Source organism: Puntigrus tetrazona, chromosome 7, assembly GCF_018831695.1.
Source record: "Puntigrus tetrazona isolate hp1 chromosome 7, ASM1883169v1, whole genome shotgun sequence".
In the NCBI taxonomy this organism is placed as follows: domain Eukaryota; kingdom Metazoa; phylum Chordata; class Actinopteri; order Cypriniformes; family Cyprinidae; genus Puntigrus; species Puntigrus tetrazona.
This window is the reverse complement of record NC_056705.1, coordinates 21,857,199-21,880,624: the sequence shown is the minus strand read 5'-3', so window position 1 is coordinate 21,880,624 and position 23,426 is coordinate 21,857,199. Positions and strand designations below refer to the sequence as shown.

Here is a 23,426-nt window from a genome sequence, read left to right as displayed (position 1 = left end):
TCTTAACCCATCCATCCTACAATAACCAGAATAAACAGTCTGGCCCCAACTCAGCACACAGGGCTTTGAGAACATTGCAAAAACTGCCTCATTTCCATAAACACTCCACCCATACATACACAACGGGGAGAGAGTGAGAAAGGCAGAGACAAAAGAAAGAAATCTGCACATTAAAAGTGTTTTCTGTACGCTTGCATGTGTGAGTGTTTTCACTTGTGCACACCTGTTAGCTTGCTGTGAAAGCTGGATCTCTGTTTCCATGTGCTTGATGCTTGTGTTAAGGTTGGTTTTGTCCAGCAGCAGAGTCTTTCTCTCTGCCTCCAGGGCACTCACACGAGCCAACAGCTCTTCAACCTCAATATTCTTCATCCTCTCATGATCCTGCAGCTGTCTGAAACACAAACATATGCGTGACTGAGTGAAAAACGTACAAAAAGAAAACCTCAAGGTTAAAGAATTCACAAATGAAGTAAACAGCATTGCTATTCCAAGGTGCTTTCTGGAATATCTTTGTTCATGTTGTGCCGCCTGATATGCTGTGACTATGGAATTCTGATTCTCAAAAGTGTTCACTTAAAGATGCATTTTGTGTGCCTAAAGCAACATAAACTGTCTGTATGTTTGAGTGTACGTGGATGAATTAGTGTCCTTGTGTACATCTATGCTTTTTTTCCATTTATTCTATATTGCAGAATAAAGAATGTGTAGGGCAAAAACGTGTAAGCTGTTTCTTTCACAATTCACACTGTCAGGTAAAAAAAGGAAAAAAGAAAAAGAAAAATGGAGAAAAGCAATTTCTCTCTCGCTTTATCTTTCCCTGGGTTAGTTCCAGAATTAATGAGACATCCTAAAAAAATTCACATTTTTAAAATATATATTCTGGTGTAACTGAAGCAAAATATTCCACATGACCTCCTCTCTCATAATACTCACAGAAATCCTCTCGCTGTAAAACCTCTCATGCTTCAGCAGCTCATCAATAGCAATGAATGTCTCTTCTTGATACCTCTCTGTCTGTTCTTTATTCTGTCTTTTTTTAAACATCTGCCTTCCAGACTAAGACTAATCAATAAAGAAGTGAAAAAGTTTCTCTCAAAACTTCTTTTCCATTAGCATGAAATGCATGTTTGGTACCTTTTGAGTTTGTCAGTCACAGCGTTGTGTTCAGCCAAGCTCAAAGAGTGTTCCAGAGCCAAGCGCACTCTCTGAAACTCTGTCTTCAGGGCATGGTGCTCTTTATGCTCCACCTCCAGCTCTTTTTCCAGAGCCTGTTTCTCTGACTCTAACAACATCAGCTGTTTGGACACTTTACACACTACACAAAAACAAAAATGTGTTTTATATTTGTAACTATACTAATAACAAACATTCAGTATATGCTGAATTCAAACAATAACGAACATGCTGAACAGATACTGCATAGATCGTAAGATTAACCATATTGAAGAATATAAATATCTCATACGATTCTTTTCCTTCATGTGATATATAATAATTATGTACTATTCCAGAACTGCATGTTCTTCAATAACAATACGTTAACAATAAGTTTTTAAAAAGAAAAAAAAAATTTTTTTGTTTTAATATTAGTGAGCGATATTATTTTCATGCATTAATTGATGCATGAAAAATAAAAGGTTTAAATAGTCTTCCTGTTGCCCAATTTGCTGATGAGTAATAAATACATTTACAGTCAATCAAAAATTATATATACAGCAAATTTCTTTTGGTGTTAACACTAATATAGATATTATAGTTATCTTTCTTGATGTAAAAGAAAAGTAGCGCCTCCCCAAACACAATCCATTACTGCTTTCCTTAGCTGGCTAAAAAGTTCAAACTAACAGCAATGTTTTGAGGCACTTACACATTTCAGGGGGAATTAACTTTCAAAAACCTTACAAGACCAATAAGTCGGAGTAGGAGCTTTCATATTTAAACTGATACATAAGTAAAATTATGAAAAATCGTTGAAAAGTCTCTTGAGCTACAAAGATTTTTTTTTATATTTTTCTTTTCAAAAGATAAACATTGTAGCACCTGTTTCTAAAATCGAAACAACCAAGAGCATTAAGAGGTTTGAGCTGTGATTATGTGTACCATACCCTCCTGCGTATGTTTGCCGTGGGATTCTTTGGATTTGGCGTGCTGTAATTCCAACTGCTCTATCAATACTTGATTTTCCTCTAGCACCAAGCGAGCCTGATCCTGCAGGTGCCTCCTACACACACACACACACACACACACCTGTGTGAGTGTTTGAATGAACAGTGAGGCTGGCAAGAGGGATAAGAGTTCTTTCACTGATGAATAAGATGAGCTGTCTTTCTAGCACAAACAAAAGAATTTCCATTAGCATAAACTACCTTTCCTAAATTCTAAGCTTTGGGCTAACACACAAACTCACACATAGACACACCACACATTTACAAATTCTTCAGTTTGTGTTGTGCAGTACTGTAAGGCAAAAGTTTTCTTTTTGTTTTCATACTGGAAGTCATATTAAATGACGCAGACAAGACTGCTCCCATGGCAACACGGAAATGAAACACGTTTCAAAAACAACCCATAACAACCTGAAGGAGACATTAGAAAACAGATTATCGAGAAAAAAAAAATTGTAGAGCGGGTCCTTTCCATCGGTTGTTGATTCAATTAAGGGGCAGATCTAAATGCAAGTCTGCAGTCTAGTTTAAGCAGACTAAATGAATACAGAAGTCCGGCAGTGAGAAGAGGTCTGTCATTTTACCTGAAGATTGATTGATGAATTTGAAAAAAAATGTAAAACAAAATGATTAAATAAAAAATCTATGTATGGATGGATTGTTTACAATATTATAACTAACATATATTTAGAAAAACATTTAGATTATTTCATGACTTTAACAATAAATAAGAAAGAGAAAACCTTAACGACTATAATACAATTGAACACAACTGAATAATTCTGGTAAAAACAGAGTGCATCTGCAGGAGCCGTTAATGCAATATAGTTCAGATGGGGTGAAACAGTGAAAATGACATATTCTTAGACGGTTTGTATTGAAACATCCTCACTCTTATACTCATAACTTCAGCCCATGACCATCAGCCATAACCAAACAGGCTATTAATCCTGTGATAAGAGCATAGCTGGCAGAGTGAGGCATGCCTCAAGGACAAGATGCTGTGTTTTCGTTATCGCCCTTAGGACTATCGCAACTCCACTTTTTCCCCCTAATTTCTGTGAAAAGTCCACTTGTGATTTCTTTTCAGGCACACAAAAATGCATACACTTTTACAGTGCACAGAAACACACTCATACTCACCATTCTTTGTTGCTAACAGTGCTGCTTTTGTTGACCTGAGCATGAAGTTTCTTATTTTCCTGAATTACCTCCTCTGCACGTGCTCTCAGACTCTGTAGTTCTTCCTGTCAGAAAATAAATAGTCTGCATTTATTCTGCTATGGAAAAAACACCACAAACTGCTAAAATACTTTAAGTAAGGTTATTGGTATGCATGAACATCCTCTTGTGCCTCTGTAAAAGCATTCATCTCAGCCAGAGATCATCTGAAACTTCAGCATAGGAGCACAAAGTGAAAGAGTCACCTCAGCTCTCTCGAAACCAATGTTTAGCAAGCTCTCAAAATAACACCTTGACACAGGAATGAATCTCTTTAATCTTACCTTTCAGAAATTTCCAGAAGAAACTGGGACATTTTTAAAGTGTAAGTCGCATTGTGTTTTTTGTGTGAATTTCTCTTTGACATACTCATCACAAATATCACTGATGAATGTGATTATTCAAGACTTGAAAAATAATCGTCTCTCCCTTTAAACCATAATACGTGACTCTGAATGGAAAGATCTTTAAATTCAAGGCAGGTAAGTCTGGTGGGAGTGTTAGCTGCACTGCGAGTGTGTTAGAAAGAGAGAGAGCAGAGATTAAGTGAAAATGAGAAATGTGTGTGATGGAGAAAGAGAGAGAGAGAGAGAAAGACAGAGAGACACACAAAGACAGAAAACCAGACAATTAGAAAGATATTATTACATAGATCCTATGATTGGTGCAGCTTTCTCTGCATGAATTTCATTCTCATATTCTCATTTTGGTCTCTCATTGGTACTGTGTGTATTAATACAATACACTCCAGCAATGCAGTTAGTTTCAATATAAATTGTACAATAGATGAGTTTACACATTTCATTGTGATCGATTTCTATTGGATGTAGTGATACATTCTCTTTCCCATATCAGATTTTCACAGATCGAAGCAATCACTGTTATTTAATAAGCACAATTGAATGCCCCCAAAAATGAATTCTCGCAAATACATAATGAGAGTAAACTGGCTAAAATGTTCCCCTTCTTACACAGGCACAAATAAACTCACCTCACAAGATTTGAGGAGTTTGTCTTTGGCATTCAGATGGTCCTCATAGGCCAGCAGCAGGGGTGATAAATATTTCATATCCAGCTAAAGGCAATTTAGAGTACAACCAAGGCATTAAACAAATACAAATAAAATCTTTTTGCATTTCTCTGCTGTCCAACAACAAGCAGCTGTGAAATTATCTGACAAGAGTAGGGCATCACTCTCTTTGTTAAATAATAGATGCTAGCACATATTAAGAAAATGATGTTCACTTGAATTAATGTGATGTTCTCATAACAGCACTATGACTGCATCACCTTAGGAAAAATAACTAATAAAAATAAGTAGGAAGAGATAGTATGGAAATATTAGACTTAAATGAAACACAATGAGAGCTAAGAATCGCATAAATTCACATACCAGCCAAGGGGGTGCAGGTCCTTTCACCGGCAGGCCTTTAATTTGAGCATTCTGGGAAATTTAGGACAAAAAAAAAATATTTATTATTGTATGTAGATATTGTGACGTGACAAAAGGTATGCAAGTACTGTAATTGAGCTGAAGCATAATTACAGAACAGTGCCAGATTTTAGAGAGACAGCTGAACAAGAATGAGACCGTATGCACAGTATGAAGGGCAGTGAAATGAAAAAATACACGAAATATGTGAGACACAAGCACAATAGTCAATCTAGCACGTTTAATAGAAAAACAGTGGAAGAGCAGCACTGTGAAAGACTCTTTAGAGTTTCAAGGGAATGTACCAAAAGGAGCCGTGTAGTGTGTGGTCACTGCGATTAACAGAAATATTGGATTGAAAATCTGTGACATGATGGGACTGAGTCTGACAGCAGTGTGAGAGTATGTTTTATGTGCTTTGAAGGCAATGAGAGATGAGCCTCTTTTTGACGTTGATGCAAGAGGTCAATTCAGAACTCACAAGTGACATGAGCCAATGCCCCCCTCAGGACAGACACACACACACACACACACACACAACTCAAAGCTGATGTAGCTCAGAGGTTGCTTTAGGACACGCTGCCATTGTGAGTTTAAAAGACAGATATTGTGAGCATGACATGGTCTTCAACCTTTGCTCTTCCTTCAAAACACACAGTTTTGTTTTTATATTATGGAATACACTACTAACATTTTTTTATATTTAAACCTGAAGTGAGATATGGCTTCAAACATTAAAGAGGTTTGATACAGGTAAGTAACCTCTCTGACCTTTCTCATACATATAAAAACCTCATTTGAATTGAATGTCAATTTACAGTACATCGGGGCAGATGGAAAGTTGCAGACAGACGTTGCGGGTCAATTTCCTGTACAACAACGTAACTTGTAGCGTAATTACAAAAGTACAATGCATTAGAGGAAATAAGTAGCTAGTCACAACCATTTCCCAAAACCACAGTAATGTTTTTGGCATATCTGTCACTTGAACAGCATTCAACAACTGTCTTTAATTGACATCACAAAATCGCAGAATCTCACAGGATGTCACAGTTCCATTGGCTAACAATGATGTTGGAAAACACACACTTGGAAGAGTGTCGTAGAAATTGTGTATTTTTTGCTAAATTTTCATTTTGGTGACACTAGTGGTCCAGAAATAATATTTATCTGAATATGCTTAGCGATAGAATGGATTTCTTCTTTGCATTATTACATGTTAAACTAAATGCACATTAACATGCTCTTTATAAAACAGCTTTCTTCACGTGTTAGGTCCAGTATTCCTTTTTATGAAATGGGTTCAGTTGGGGTCTATACAGATTATGTATTTTGATTTCAGAAAACAAATATTTTAGAGAGAGAGATTTTTAAAAGGCTGTCTGTGGGTTTTTGCAATCACACTGTTTAGTTTGATTATTTTCCAAATCTATAATTTTGTGAATAATGAATGGAGCAGTGGGCTATAATCAAAGTGCTACTACATACTGTTCCAAAAGCACAATGCATGACCCATTTAATTTTTGCACAAGGACGTCAACAAAAAGCAGGTGATAGACTATGCATTGAACTTGCTTTCAATAAAATTTAATTGCAGGTCATTAAATTCATTAGGGAAAAAAAAGTCATTCATTTTTAAAATGCTCCTTATTCTCAAATAATTTTTTTTGCAAAGTGCTGTGTGATCCTGTGTGTAATGTACTTTTTATCTCTAATTAGAGTAAAAGTAACACTGCAGAGAGTCCCCAGACTTAATGACTCAAATCACATTGCAGCAGTGTTGCCAGCCACGGCCCTAATCACTCCAGCAGCCCTCCAGTACACGCTTCCTGCGGCCCGCTCCCTCAACAAAGAGTTCAGACACATTCAGCGTTACACTGATCCACTTAAGCATAGAAAGGGAATCAATCAACAGTACTGCAAAAAGCAAAGGCTGGCGAAAGGAGTGAGAAGGAGACAGAGAAAGCCTAGTTTCCAAAGTAAAGCATGTGTCTGTGTCTTCTTTAACTAAAGCCCATGTGACAACTGACCAAATTTCCTTCAATTTAATTTCTGCCGAGATGGAAGGAGGGGCAGAGTGAGGGAGAGTGAGATCCAGGCTACTGACCTGAAACTAAAGTGACAGAGTATATTTAGCCTGCCGATTGTCTCCTCTCTCCCCATCCGCTCGCATCTGCCCAACCACACACCAGTGCTCAAATTAAAGTCAGTCTTTTAACAACCAGAGTTCAAGAGTCGAGGACAGTCGAATGTTCAATCGCACTAAATGAGCAGAACTGATAGGATCATTTTTAAAATGTAAAATATTAACCGAAACCTCCTGAGAGGTCAAAATGGGAATTGGAATATTCAAGAAAGAGCTTCATTTCTGTGCTCAACAGCTCTCTAGTTCATTGTGATTAGGGACTGTTAGCCCTAAGCTCATCTTTAAATGAGGAGCACGCCAGGCATCCGAATACTGTAAAAATGAATGAAAAGCAGATTAATATGTTACACTGAGGTATCTGAGCAATCAGTAGAGCCATTCTCTCAGTGAACCAGTGAGCCAGACAGGCTCAAAGTTCAGACAGCCCTCATCAATATGAAATAAGCTTAATCCGGTCCTTCCTCCTTAATAAAATGACACCAGCAGGACAAATCTGAAATATTTGATCCTTCAAAGATGGACTAGAAAGAGGTCACGGTGCTTTCGAGCTGTCAAACTCTTCTGAGGCTTTCTTAAAGAAGCTCAGTTACGCAATTCCTCTGAGTGCTTTCCACTTATTATTCACTGCATAAAACTTGCAACAACTCAGCTGTTTAGTTACAGGGCTCTTTCCAATATTACAGTCCTACATGCAAATCCCAGCATATTTAAATAACACAGTGAACAAAGTGTTAACAGTGACACAGGTCTACATAGTTTTTGGACATGCCTTAGTTGCCCACCGTCTTAGAGGCACTAGAAGATTAACGTGTTCATAAGGATAAGACAAGCAGCACACAAGAGTAAAGCAGAAACAATCTCTGATTCCACGCGCACACACAGAGATCTGATCTCAACCTCTCGCTGGTTAATGCTCCTTTGAAATTATAATACCCTGCAAACTATCATCTCTGCATTAAACAGGAAGTGAGAGATGAAAGGAAGTGCTGCATATCATTACTGTGGTGTCAGCTAATCACACCCTGTTAGACTGAAAGGAGACAGTGTCAGATACTACTAAAATTCTGAGAGCCGATTCCTTTTTCATCAGTTATGAAGAAAATGGAACTATAGTTTGCAGCGACCCTCCAGAATCAGTCTATGCAGATATGAAGCAATTAACTTCTGTTATCACAGAGCACCGATCTCTCGTTTCAAAACAGAGGATAAGGCAAGCGAGACGCCAGATATAATGTCCTGTACATGAACTCAAACATTTATCATTTCAGAGAATCATCTCCAGAATTTTAATTAAAGGCTGAGTGGCATGTTTCTTTCCACAGTATGGGAAATCAGTAGCACCAGAATACCATACTTTTTTGCAAGCACTTAAAAGTGCTTTTTGTAGAATCATAGCTCTCTCCTCTTCATTAAGAGCAACTCTGAGGGCTTACGCGAAGCTAGAAAATTCAGATTCCCCATCCAATACATATACATTGATATTTATGTATAGTTGAGGGCATACATGTACATACGTATACATGTTCCCTGTAACTGTATAACGTTTCATAACTCCTGACTCTTTTAATATAGCGCTGGGTTTGAGCCTATAGATCAGTATTTAAAATGCTTTCAGATCTATCCCTGAAAATGGTGTACAGTGGGCTGTTTTACCTCGTCCTTTGTGAGTGGTCGGAATCGGGCCTGGTATCTGCTGAGCTCCACATTGAGACGGTGAACTGTCATCTTCAGCCCGTCATTCTCATCCACCAGCTCCTGAGCCTGCTGCCTCAGATTCTGTAGCTCAGAGCTCTCACCTATACACAGACATCTCCACATAGTTAGCTGATTTATTCAAAACCACACACAACTAATCCAGCCAAAAATAAATAAACAAATCTCGAAATCTCAAAAATATACAGACACGGTTGTATTTTCTACTGTGGGCACTTTGGATATTCTACACTTTTAGAAATGTATGTACATATATCATGGAAGAATTCTTGAAATTATTATTATGAACAGCCATGAACAAGCATATTTTCAGGCAAAATAACCATTAATTTTGTATCAGAAATAATATCCTAAGGCTAATTTGCTTTAAAGCAAATTTCATTAGCTACAATATTATGTTTATTATTATTATTTTATTTTTTTTACATATGTTCAGAATATTTCTCCTAATTTTATTTTGCTTTATTTTGTTTTCTGCACACATCACATGTCTCATAAATCATCTCTTTACTGACGCTCATCTCCTTGGTAACCAAGTAGAACATTTTTTGTAAAAATGTTACCAGGGGATAAATTGTTGGTTGTGATGGGAATTAGGATGCAGTATGAAAAACCTTTATTCAACAGCTGACTTATAACAGACCCATGAATTCTGAATAAATGGGCTTTGCTCACATTTAGAGGAAGGTCTTCTTCAGAATGCCATATTATTCATTTCTGATGTTTTTTATATTTTAAAAATGTTGAATTAATAATGAAACGAGGCTAGTTTTAAAGATGCAACCTTTATATAAAAAAAGATAAAAAGTTTTAAAGTTTTAAAATTCAACCCCAAGACATAAAAAAGTATAAGTTGCTACTTTATTAGATACCTACTGGTTAATGCAAATAACTTACAAAAAAATAGTACAACGATCAAAGCATGCAGGCGTTTTCAAATCCAAGCACAGATCAGAGAAGTGAGTGAGAAATGTGATCTAAGTGAATCTGACTGTGGAAAGATTGCTGGTCACTGCTGGAGTGGATTCAGTATCTCAGAAACTGCTGACCTCCAAGTATTTTCAGCTTCTAGACACTATTTGCAAAACTTGGTGCAACAATATGCCTGAATGTGCAGCTGACAAATCATTAGTACTTGTGTAATTCTATCATACGAGAACAATAAAAACTAAGGCTGCTTTTCTAGAGATCCTACCCGAAATTACAGTCGTACCTAATAAAAGGGCCACTGAGTATGAGAAAAGTCTAATTAAAAATGGGTCGTTTATTTGACTTTACAGCTCAGTTGGCAAAAATTACTGCACAAACCCCTGCTTGCAGGAACACGTTGAAGATTATGCCTATTTGAAATTTTGCTCCACAGTACGTTGCTTAAAGGAATAGGTCACCCAAAATTGAAAATGCTGTCATTATTTACTCCTTCCACAACCTGCATGCAGTTTTTCTTTTAAAAAGAATAATTTATGAAGACTGTGCAAACCATGCTTAGTGTTCAATGAATGCATTCAAGCTTCCGAAAGGACACAACGCATAAATAAAATCTACACAAGTATAATGTCAAATTTTCTTCAAAAATTCACCTCCCGCAGAAAAGAGAAAGCCTTTGGTTATGAAGCAATGTGATGACAGAATTACAATTTTTTGGGGGAACGATCCCTTTAATGTCGGATAGGCTCTGTTAGCGCTGTGGGATGTGTATCAGCAAGCGAGGAGGCACCTGTGGAGTTTCCTCTCTCTGTGTGAGAGTGGCAGAGCTCCTGCCGGAGATGCTCTATGTGCTGACTCTGATGTAAACATCTCTTCTCCAGCGTCTCTTTCTCCTGGGCCAGAATTTGAGTCTGCTCCCTCAGCTCCTTTACAAGTGCTTGCTGCACCTCTATTGTACTGCGCAACACTTCACTGGCCTCTGCACCACACAGCACACAAGAGCGGGGCAAAGCACGCCACAGCAACACACACACACACACACACAGCACAGAAAAGCAAACACAATACACACAAATATAAAAACAGAATTTTTAAAAGATCACAGAAACATAACACACCACAAAATGTGGGGAGAGAAGAGAAGGACTGCATTTAAAGAAAACAGCGGGATACAAACAAATGAAAATGTAAAAGAAGAGAAATCTAGGAAAAGATGAGAGAAAGCTCATTTCCTAAGCGGACTGATATTATTTTTTAGATTGACTATATTAATTTCATTTGATGTTAAACAGTACAGCGTGTTTATGACCATCTGTTTAGTCCCAATACACATTGATGAGTCTGGTGCTGTATAGTCTGTTGAGATTCCACTGAGATATATTAATTCCATTAGTCTGTCTGATCTTAATGTCACCATTATCACATTACCACAGATTAAAATACACACTTTGTCTGATCCTATATTTTCAGCAAAATAAGCAGCATAAACAAAATTAGACAAATTTAATATTACATAAAGAACTAATGAGATCTAGTTTCTTTCATTAGTCTGTGCGCTCTAGTCTTTACCTATAATTGTGCTGACAATCTAGTCAAATCTAGTGGCATGTGTCTGGTTCTAAGCTGTAAAATAGCCAGTAATACATTTAATTGTTTATTAAACATCAAGCAATAAGATACTCCGGCCCGTGCGTTACAATTACTATAGCATTACTAAGGAGATTTTTGTGATCTTAAATTACTCATCGTAAATACATAGAGTAGAGTTCGTGCCCCCTCACCTGGACTGATGTCTCTCTCTTTCCCTCTCACTGGACTCTCCTTCATCCGTGAAGTCTTCCTTTTTGAGGGATTCACTGGTTTGTGAGACTGAGCACTCCAGTCATCATTTAGCTCTGACAAAAGCAATAGGAAAAAACATTTATAAAACAAAGAGGTGACCGATGACTGAGGCCGTCGTAAACGAGTGATAAATTGATTGGGCAAATAAATGAGCAATTGCGCAACAGAATTAGAGAGTGATAATTAAGTGAGTAAATGAGTTGTTAATGATGGCAGTCTACGATCTAAATTAAAAATACATTTTATATGGCATTTGGCGAATTTTTAAAAAAATGTTCTATGTTATTTAATCAGAAAAACTGTTTTGTAATTTATTCCTATTATAGCACAGCAGTTTTTAGCATACCTTACTCCTGTCTTCAGGGCTACATGATCCTTCAGAAATTAAATCAGCATATTAAAATGGTGCTCAAGAATCATTTCTTACTATCATCAGTCCTGAAAATTGTGCTGCTTTAATTATTTTAGAAATATAAGATTCAATTCAACATTAATAATGTGTCTTTAATTTGATCCTTAAATGAACAATGTTATAAATTTCTTTAAAAAAAAAAAAAAAAAAAAGGATTTTTGTGTCAAGAAATGCTTATGCATATTCAAATATTTATTGAGCACAGACATAATGAATTTCTCTTTAATAAGCTGTCTCAGCCAGCTCCTTTTATGAAGACAATGTGCTTCTAGTATTTTCAGTGATCTTATATTATTGTGGCAAACTCTATAAACCCTCCAGCACTCAGTTAACTTTAACATCTCCTTATACCATTAATCTTTCACATCTGTTTGTCTGCCTGAATACACAAGGCTGGCAACCAACCTCATAAGCTAGCTTTCCATACAAAGTTGGGAATTAACTTGTGCACAAAATTCTTTCCATTCGGGTCAACGAGAACAAAACCGTCACTTTCAGATAAACTGGCACTAAATATCAACAGAAAAGTTGGAGAAGCCACTAAATAGATAATTTTCATATATTATAAATGACTCGTGCCTCAAAAGTAAGCAGACAAAACACAATGAATGCGGTCATTGCTTTCGTGGATGCCTGCTGTTTGAGAATGCAGTTACTTAACAATTCTGGAATTCTTAAAATTATTTATTTTTAATGTATTGTTTTTATTTGTGGTTTTGTGAAGTAATGCAGTTTGTTGAATTGAGGACTATTTGTGTTGTTTGTGTGTTGAGACATCTGATCTTCTAAAAAAATGATTTTACAACAGACTTTTTTCAGGCATTTCAAAACGACAATAACAACATTTCAGATCCTGCGCAACAAATCAGCTGGTTAGTCAGGTTATGCATCAGTATCACGACTTCCTTGATGCACATGGAGGAATTTACTTATTAAATGCACTTCCATCTCCCGTTATTCACATTAAACCTTTTTATAAAGAAAAAAAAACATATTACAGGATTTATTTTTTTGTTTTTTTTTTATTTCCATCACTCGTTTCTAAAGTAATACATCAAAATGCACATTAAAACAGGGTGATGGAAACAGCTATATTGTATCAGTTGCTTCTCCCTTACCCTTGAATCTCACACCTAGTCTCACACCTTCTTCTCTCCTGTCCTTCAGTGAATCCTCTATGGTTCTCACCTGCTTCACTCACTTCCTCTGACTATTTCTGTTGACACCTCTAAAAGCCATAACCTTCCCCCCAAACACTAGCCACTTCAACCTGTTGAGGATTACTTTGTTTCTGAACTCTCTTGCTGCTCCACTTCAGAAAATCAGAAAACCACCACAAAATTAATGGATCAGAAAAGAAGTGGAAAAAAACAGCGTGCAGAAACTATCATTACAAAATTAATATATATAAATAATTCCCACACAAATCATTTTCCATCCTTCCATTCTCTCTGATTGCTGAGGACTTCATAACCTACTATGAATGACCTACAGATGTTGACTGCTTTGCTATAGCTAGATGACCTTTTCCCAGACCATTTCTTCATTATTTAAGGAATTCAGACAAACATGAAAAAAAGAAATGAAATCACCCTCACGCAGCTATAAACCAGTTTCTTTCATTTTAATTTTTAAAATGTACAGGTCATTTTATGCATGCAGTTTTGTCAATAATGGGGTTTAATACTTTCATGGATGAACCCTCAGAAAAGATTAAAAGTATCATAATAACAGTGGTTAATTTAAGTTTGAGCCCTAAATATGACAAGTCATACTTGTCAACTTTTTATTTAGTAAAAATGAATATATCTGTCCTTACAGTTATTATAGAAGTTGTGATAATCTGTCTGCAAATTAATCTAAATTAATAGTTTTGTTGAGATTTCAATCATTTGCTTGATCTGGTTTACAAAACTGATCTAAACAGAAATTATTCATTGACAAATCAAATTGATCCAGCTATGAAAAATGACATTCTTTCGCAGTTACACAAAGTAAAACATGAGGGGACTTAAATGACCCTAAACAGTGACCCTATCCCTTTAGGATCTCACTGAAGGTAAGAATTATAAGACAGAATGCAATAAATGCTATATTACATCATGTGAGCACATCCTTTCTAAAGACATTTTGTTTGACTCTCACAAGGCTTAAAATTGAATATGGAACTGAAAAGCCCACATTCTGATTCCTAGTGGAGCTGTATTATCCTTGCTTCTAATCTAGATTTAATTCTTCTTGATCTATCTGTGCCTTCGGTCTCTAACATTACAAACACAGACAAGATTTTGTCTGCAAGTCTGACATCTCAGCTCTAGATCAGACCTCAAGGTCATCCTCACCTCCTCCAACAAAGTTCTTCCTTCACTGGAAGTCTCTGTTGCTGTAGCCATTGTCTGCTGGTGCATAAAAAGCTTGGCAGTTGTCCATTGATCACTTTGCAGCAACTGCCCAGACCTGCTGTTTCATGCTCCGTTTCAGAGGGTAAATTCATCCTGCAATCCTCTTCCACTAGGCTAAACTAACACTGGTCTGCTCGTATCTGCCATTTGACCTCTAGAGTGTACTGCTAGTTCAAATAATATTAGTATTATATTGTTGTTATTTCATACAAAGGCCACAATATATATAAAAAAGTGCAAGCAACACACAAATATATTGGGTCTTGAATACACTGTATTGTGAAAATAATGAAAAGTAAAATGAAAGGAATAGCTCACCTGCAGTTGGTCCACATTGACTTGCATAATATTTTCTATAGTATGGAAGTCAATGGGGAATAGCAACTAAAGGTGAACTCTCCACAAAGACATTGCCCTTCTTTCTTTTTCAGATAATAAAAAAACGTTCCGAAATGAACAAAAAAGGCTCAAACTCGTCAATACAATGGCCGTGAATGCAACACGTCCAACTTGTCACATATTGAAGCTTGGTCAGGACCACTTGGCGCTGATTTCTGACAAATTCTGGCAGCTTTTAAGTCTGAGCAATATCGGCACCACAAAACATGTTTAACGTGGTTAAAATAAATTCACCTTGTTTAAAAACACTTGATTTTTAGGCAAATTATTTTTAGTAAAACATTATAGGTCAAAGCACGTACTAATCAAATGCCAGCGTGACACATGCCGCATGCCTGGTAAAGTGCGCCCATTACGCACCTTCAGAATGTCACCTGTGATGGCCTATGTGGTGGCCACACACATCAGTGACCAGTAATTGTTACATGCACACACATCCACAAACAATTTATATATTTAATTTCATTTGAGTTAAAAAGATTATTATTTGAGCTTATTTAGCATTAAATATCTTGATTAAAATAAGACCCACACACATTTGGATTCAATGGTTTTATTTAAACACTTTACTTGCAGCTAGTTGGGTGCACACAATCTAGTTGCTGTATTGTTTGTTAATTTTTGTTTTCCTTTGAGTTTAAGTTACCGTGTTGTGGAGGATGGTGGAGATTCTTTGTTTCTGCGCTGGCTGACTGCTTTAAAGACGGCGGGCCGCCATGTTGACAACTTTAAAGGCCACGGGCCTGTTCCACTCCTCAGATGGCTGGGAGGAGATCCAAGATAATTTCATTTGAATTAATTAATTTTTAGATGTTTATGTCCTCCGTCCTGTATTGGGCCTGGCTTTATTGAAGATTTATGATAAGGCTTTAAGCTCGGAAATTTGTCTAGTTTATGGTGGGGTTTGTAGAGTGTTTCTTTGTTTTGTGTCTCCTATGTCGTTAAATGTGGACTAGTCCTTTTGTATAAATGTGGTTGTGTTGGTTAGTTTGGGAGGTCGGTTTGTTTTACACGGTTGATTTATTTGAGCTTGTTTTGTTTTGTTTTTGTTTTGTTTGTATTGTTTAGGCCTAATAATCTAATTATTTGTTTGTTTGATTTTCCTTTGTAAGATTTTGTTTCATTAAAGAAAATATATATATTTTGAACATATGGTTTGGTGCCCTTACTGCTAAATTGCTCGGTCCCTCACAAGTGGTGTCAGAAGTGGGATTCTGGCAGTAAGGGCACAATTTTTTTTTTTTTTTTTTTTTTTTTTTCTCCTGAGCCATGCATCGGGGAGGCGGAAAGGAGCCCAAAGGCCTTGCCAGTAGGCCCGTCTGAAGAGGAGGTACAAGAGCTGGGGGATGAGGAAACCCAGGAAGGAAGTGATGTGGTTATGGGGCCTGAAGGTAGTGAACCAACTTTGGCGGAGTTGGTGGGCCTGTTTGAGCTCATATGGCAAAAGATGGATGCCCAGGAAGTGCAAAGGAATGCAGAGTTTACACAGCAGGAACGTCGTTTTAGAGCCCTCCAACACCAGTTTGGGCTGTTGCAGTTGGAGGTACAGGCCCGCACTACCCCTGTTCCTAATTCGTTGGTGACATCACCTACTGGTCTGGTTCACCCAGATGATGGTGCAGGCCCAAGCCGGCCATTGTCTCAGTCTAGTGCTCATCGAGGAGAGAGGGCTGATGTTCGGGATACAGGTCAGTTCACTTTTAAAGAGCCTAAGCTAGAAAAGTTAACGGACTGTGATGACATTGAACATTTTTTAACTACTTTTGAGAGGATTGCAGCAGTTTGCCGGTGGCCCCAAGAGGAGTGGGTCTTCCATCTGATTCCCCTGTTAACGGGTAAGGCCCGGGCTGCATACGTTCACATGGATGTTAATGACTCCCTTAATTATGATGAACTTAAAATTGCTATATTGAGAAAATATGATATCAACCGAGAAACTTACAGACAACAGTTTCGTTCACTTGACGTTGAACCGAGTGAGAGCCCTAAAGAACTGTATGTGAGGTTAAAAGAACTCTATGGGAAATGGATGCAGCCAAAAAGTAAGTCCGTTGAAGAAGTTGGAGAGGTGATTATTATGGAACAATATCTAAGAATGCTTTCTCCTGAGCTCCAGGTTTGGGTGCGAGAACATGATCCACAGACCGCTTCACAGGCTGCTACACTGGCTGATGTGTTTGTGGCAGCACGTAGAGGGAGTCAGCCCTGGTGTTGGAAGTCAAGCCGGGATGATAGGAAATCAACTTTTCCCGGCCGGTGATTGGAATATCCCCAATGCTGGTAAGCCTCCAGGAGGAGGGCCTACTTTTGTCACTGCTCCTAGGAGTTCTAGAAAAGTGCCAATATGCTACTTGTGTGGTCAGGAGGGACACACTAAACCCATGTGCCCTAATAATGCAGTTAAAGTTACTCACCTGTGTTACGTGCCCAGGCACCGTGTATGCTCCCCAGCAGAAACGGAAAGGCTCCCCTCAATGACCACCGTGGAGGTGAATGGAAGGGAAGTGGCTGCCCTGGTGGATACAGGAAGTGATCAGACTCTAGTCCATCTGAAGTGCATTTCCCCAGCTCTCCTCCGCTACAATGAGAGGAAGGCTATTCGCTGTGTACATGGTGACGAGAAGCAGCTACCCACGGCGGAGGTTTATCTGAAGGTGAAGGACAGACTTACCTTTTGGAGGTGGGGTAGCTGACAACTTGCCCTTCCTGTAGTGTTAGGGCATGATCTACCAGTACTGTGGGACCTGTTGCAGCCAGCATCTACCTGTAACATGGTGGTTACTCGATCACAAGCAAACACGAGGGAGAGAGGGAGGAGCTGCTGGGTGCTTTACCATTCTTTGATGAGGATATGGAAATCTGTGGCTCTGTCAAACCTAGGAAGTCCCGACGGCTGAAGAGGTTGGAGAAAATTAAACATAATGCTTCTATATTACCTGTTGAAACCTTGTCCAACTTTTCTCCAGATTTCAAGCTGCCTGCCAATATTGCTCAGCTACAGCAAGAGGACTCGGTCTTGGCCCTTATTTTGAACGAGTGAAGCAGGGGAGGGAGAGTCTGTGGATGTCAGTGTCCAGGAAAGATACTGTATGAATCAAGGATTATTATACCGTCAGCTGGGGCAAATGACACAACTGGTGGTACCACAGTGTGTCCGGGAAGTGATTCTTACTCTGGGTCATTCGATTCCTGGGCTGGCCACCTGGGAAAACACAAAACTCTCGCCCGGATCAGGAAGCACTTTTATTGGCCTGGTTTAAACTCTGGCGTAACCCAGTACTGTAATACCTGCCCAGATTGTCAAAAGGTCTCCTCTCGTCGCCCGGACGAGCCCCTCTCCAGCCCCTTCCTCTCATAGGCACCCCATTTGAAAGACTGGGAATGGATGTTGTTGGCCCTGTCGAGAAAAGCCGGTCAGGTAACCGCTTTATGCTTGTGGTAACAGATTACGCGACCAGATATCCTGAAGTGTTTCCTTTAAAGTCTATCAAGGCAAAGTATGTAGCAACGTGTCTCATACAGCTGTTTTCCAGAGTTGGGTTCCCAAGGGAAATTCTAACGGACCAGGAACCAATTTCATGTCAACCCTTCTAAAACAAGTCTACCAGTTGCTTGGCATTAAGAGCTTGAGAACCACTTCCTTCCATCCGCAGACCGATGGGCTCACTGAAAGATTTAACCAAACCTTGAAGCAAATGCTACGCAAGTTTGTGTGCAACTCTGGCTCAGATTGGGATCAATGGCTGCCGTATCTTTTGTTTGCCTACAGGAAGTGCCACAGTCCTCCACTGGTTACTCTCCATTTGAGTTGCTGTATGGGCATGATGTAAGAGGCCCCTTTCTTTACTGCGAGAAGTGTGGGAGGAAACTCCCAGAGAGGTGAACCAACAAATGTGGTGTCTTATGTTCTGCAAATGAGGGAACGTTTGCAAAGGATGTCTGCACTGGCGCAATCTCATTTGGCAGAGGCTCAAACACGCCAAAAGATGTGGTATGATAAGTCCTCCCGTGAGCGACAGTTTGAACCCGGTCAGAAGGTACTGGTGATGCTACCAAGTCAGGAAAGTAAGCTGTTAGCAAAATGGCAAGGTCCTTATGAAGTCAGAAGGAAACTGGGTCCCACTACCTATGAGGTGGCCCTGACTGACCAAGGTCACTCTACACGAGTCCTGCATGTAAACCTGTTGAAGCGATGGTTCTCTCGTCCTGATAAGTCCACTCAAAGCTTGATGATTAAGCAAGTAAAGGAAGAGGAGGACTCTGATCAGTATTTGCCCCAATCGGCTTCAGGAGATGTGGATCTGAGTCACCTGTCCCCACAGCAACGGCAGGAGGTGAGAGACCTTTGTGTACCAGAAGTATTTTCAGAATATCCAGGGTTTACTACTTTAATTGAACATAATATTGTATTGAAACCCAATGCGGTGGTACGAAGAATGAGTTACAGGTTCCAGAACGTCTTCAACAGGCGCTGAAAGAGGAAGTGGATCTGATGCTGAGGCTGGGAATCATAGAGCCATCTACAAGTGAGTGGTGTCACCCAGTGGTCCTTGTTCCCAAAAAGGATGGGACCATAAGATTCTGCATAGACTTTCGTTACCTAAACTCTGTGACCACCAAATTTGACGCTTACTCCCACTCCGCGGATCAGTGATCTTACTGACCGACTGGGCACTTCAAAATTTCTAACCACTATTGATCTTTCCAAAGGGTATTGGCAGATCCCTTTGACTCCACAATCTCGAGAACTGACTGCTTTTAAAACTCCTCACGGCCTATTCCATTTTAAGGTCCTGGCATTTGGGCTGCATGGGGCACCAGCTAGCTTCAAAGACTTATGGATCAGGTACTGAGAGGCTTATCATTTACAGCTGCTTATCTCGATGATATTGTGATTTACAGTGACTCCTGGGAGCAACATCTGGGGCATATCCGTGAAGTGTTGCAACGTCTTCAGGAGGCAGGGCTGACCGTTAATCCCGAAAGTGTACCTTTGCTAAGGCTGAAACCGAGTACCTGGGGTTTGTCGTTGGGAAGGGGGTGATTAGACCCCAAGTGGAGAAGGTATGGGCGATTGAACAGTGTCCACAGCCACAAACTCGCAAGGAGTTGAGATCTTTTCTAGGCATGGCTGGCTTTTATCACCGATTCATTCCCAACTTTTCCAGCAGGGCAGCAGTACTGACCGACATGGTGGGCTCAAGGAGTCCCAATCAGCTCAGGTGGACAGCCGAAACAAATGCAGCTTTTCAGGATATCAGAATGGCCTTGAGTAAAGACGCTGTGTTACATAACCCTGATTTCCATCAACCTTTTGTTTTGCAAACAGATGCTTCTGATCGAGGCCTTGGAGCTGTGTTGTTGCAGGGTTGCCCCGATGCTCGACGCCCCATTGCTTTCCTTAGTCGTAAACTCTTCCCTAGGGAAGTCCGCTATTCTATAGTAGAAAAGGAATGTTTGGCCGTGAAGTGGGCTTTGGACTCTTTGAAGTACTATCTTTTGGGTAGAGAGTTTGTACTGGAGACGGATCATAAAGCTCTACAGTGGCTCCAGAGGATGAAAGACACTAATAGCCGTATCACTCGCTGGTACCTTGCCATGCAACCCTTCAGATTCTCCATTGGACATGTCCCTGGCAAAGAAAATTTGACTGCAGACTATCTTTCCCGGTGTGCCAGTGACATCCCCGCAGGGAGGGAGTATGTGATGGCCTATGTGGTGGTGGCCACACATCAGTGACCAGTAATTGTTACATGCACACACATCCACAAACAATTTATATATTTAATTTCATTTGAGTTAAAAGATTATTATTTGAGCTTATTTAGCATTAAATATCTTGATTAAAATAAGACCCACACACATTTGGATTCAATGGTTTTATTTAAACACTTTACTTGCAGCTAGTTGGGTGCACACAATCTAGTTGCTGTATTGTTTGTTAATTTTGTTTTCCTTTGAGTTTAAGTTACCGTGTTGTGGAGGATGGTGGAGATTCTTTGTTTCTGCGCTGGCTGACTGCTTTAAAGACGCAAGCGGCCGCCATGTTGACAACTTTAAAGGCCACGGGCCTGTTCCACTCCTCAGATGGCTGGGAGGGAGATCCAAGATAATTTCATTTGAATTAATTAATTTTTAGATGTTTATGTCCTCCGTCCTGTATTGGGCCTGGCTTTATTGAAGATTTATGATAAGGCTTTAAGCTCGGAAATTTGTCTAGTTTATGGTGGGGGTTTGTAGAGTGTTTCTTTGTTTTGTGTCTCCTATGTCGTTAAATGTGGACTAGTCCTTTTGTATAAATGTGGTTGTGTTGGTTAGTTTGGGAGGTCGGTTTGTTTTTACGGTTGATTTATTTGAGCTTGTTTTGTTTTGTTTTTTGTTTTGTTTGTATTGTTTAGGCCTAATAATCTAATTATTTGTTTGTTTGATTTTCCTTTGTAAGATTTTGTTTCATTAAAGAAAATATATATTTTTGAACATATGGTTTGGTGCCCTTACTGCTAAATTGCTCGGTCCCTCACATCACCATTTGCACTTCTTTTTTCAGCCAAAAGCAGGAGTTCCATTAATCGGCTTACAAAAACAAATTGTCTGCTTAAACAAGACAAATATTGACAAATCTTTTGGCAAAAATCATTTGGCAGGGCAATGCACAGTGGATGTCTTTGTGGCTAATAATTATGCTGCCAACACAGCACACACTGTATACATTACTTTTTTAATAACTAATAGCAATTTCCTCTTTAACAACTTCTTTATGAGTACATTTTAAAAACTCTTTATGGTCACCACCATGTTAATAATAAAAAGAAACATGAGGAGCAGGGAATATATCAAGACAAATGTCATGGAATTCCAGTCTATGTCCTCATAGTCATTATAGTTATAGCCTCATCTCTCTCATATCTCACTGCTGACAACAATAACCTCGTGAGAGGAGCTGAATGAGAAGACGTTTGTTAAATTGGCAGAGGCTTTTTTTCCTTAGGAGACTTCAATGAGCCTCTCACAAATGTATCGCACAGTAACCACTTCATTTGTTAAAAGCCGTGCCTGAATAAATTTGACATCAATTAGGTGTGCACATTGTCCTTAATTTGCTCTCGGCCAAAATTAAACAGAAATGATGCTTTTCTTTCAAAGCCTTGAGGATTCCTAAAAAAGGGGCACGTTTCACACTGACTGACAAAGAGATTCTGAAATTAGCACAGGTGACATTGCACGTGTGGAGCTTTTGTGATGGATAATGCATGGCAGACAGGGGAAGTACCTGGAGATGCCATGCTCCCACGAGAGACCGATCTTGGTTGTCGTAGCGATGATGGCTGCTATGGAGACAGAGGGAAGTTAACTGATTAAAGGGTTTTACTGCAGAATATCAAAGACCACAGACTGAAACAGACTGAAGGGAGACTGCATTGCTAAGTATATCTAATAGTGAAAAGCGCACTGTGCTCAGAGGAAGTTCATCTCTACTAATGAGCAATTTTCCTCATTAAGAGATGAGATTACAGATCCTCTGGTAAAGGTCTCAAAGCACCTACAGGAATGGAAGCATTTAGATCTGACAACACAGAGTTATGAGACAGCAAGAGGCTGGTCAATGTGCATGTGCGGATATGTGTCGGCATATTAACCGAGCACAGGTTAACTTGGCCTAATTGGGGTGTGTGTGTGTGTGTGTGTGTGTGTGTGTGTGTGTGTGTGTGTGTGTGTGTGTGTGTGAGTGTGAGAGAGAGAGAGAGAGAGAGAGAGAGAGAGAGAGAGAGAGAGAGAGAGAGAGAGAGAGAGAGAGAGAGAGAAAATGTACAGATGCATTAGCTGTCATTTCAGAGAGCCACATACTGAATAATAAATCAGAATGGTTATGATAGTCTTTCTTGTCAGAAATAGCTGAGTTTATTAATAAACCTAGTCTAAACACATTCCCACTCTCTCTCTCATCTTGCCCGATTTTCATTCATATTCTTTCACTGATAATAACCTTTGTGCCATCAACCTCAGCCTTTCAAGCCAGTGTCATTTTACCCTGTCTTTAGAGAATTGTTTGAGCCCTGGGGCAGAATGACCTTTAGTCCAGAGTCAGACCAATCCACAACATAATTGACGTTCCTACAGCAGCGTTAAAAATTAGCTTTGAACCCTGAATTAACTTAATCAAAATAATGACTCCAGGTTCTCATTACTGCTGATGTTAAGAGAGAGGTTCTCTTACCGTTTTAACGGCTTCTTCTTGAACCACAATTTCCTCTGAAATACAAAATTTTAATAATTATAGCCATCAAGCTGCAAAATTACCAGGGCTCTCAAAGTCAATGAAATTGTTATGAGAGTACAATGTGAGTTGTGAAACATGAATATGAAAAACTGAATATGCACTGTGTGCTTTTCAAAGATTTGAGGTCAGAAATTTTTTATTAAAAAATAAAAATTAATACATTTAAATACATCTTTGCTGAATTTAAGTATTTAATAGATCAAATGCAACAGTAACCTTTAAAATTGTTACAAAAGATGTGTGACCCCTGAAGATTTTTTATATGGAATCATCATGGCATCAAATAATCATTTAAGATTGATTCCTTAAGTATCAAGTATCATTAAGTAATGGTGCTAAAAATTCAGTTTTTCTATCACATGAATAAATTATATTTTAAAAATGTATGAAAAGAAAAAGTATACTATCAATAATTTCAATATTTCCTTATATTACTATTTCTTTGCATTTTTAATCAAATAAATGCAGCTTTGCTGAGCATTAAAAAGA

The 23,426-nt window shown here is 38.8% G+C and overlaps 1 protein-coding gene across 2 annotated transcripts in view; it reads right to left on the bottom strand.

Moving 5' to 3' along the window:
- Positions 1-23,426, bottom strand: part of cep89 (centrosomal protein 89) — a 61,799-nt gene that overhangs the window by 35,913 nt on the left and 2,460 nt on the right. Inside the window, exons 6-16 of one of the 2 annotated variants that reach the window (XM_043245963.1) lie at positions 22,875-22,909; positions 21,930-21,987; positions 11,386-11,499; positions 10,395-10,583; positions 8,618-8,760; positions 4,780-4,830; positions 4,378-4,461; positions 3,309-3,412; positions 2,106-2,221; positions 1,135-1,315; positions 224-391 (exon numbers count right to left, since the gene is read on the bottom strand). In XM_043245963.1, the coding sequence (XP_043101898.1) occupies positions 224-391; positions 1,135-1,315; positions 2,106-2,221; positions 3,309-3,412; positions 4,378-4,461; positions 4,780-4,830; positions 8,618-8,760; positions 10,395-10,583; positions 11,386-11,499; positions 21,930-21,987; positions 22,875-22,909 (1,243 nt within the window). The remainder of the gene's footprint in view (positions 1-223; positions 392-1,134; positions 1,316-2,105; positions 2,222-3,308; positions 3,413-4,377; positions 4,462-4,779; positions 4,831-8,617; positions 8,761-10,394; positions 10,584-11,385; positions 11,500-21,929; positions 21,988-22,874; positions 22,910-23,426) is intronic. The other variant, XM_043245964.1, reaches the window with a different exon arrangement.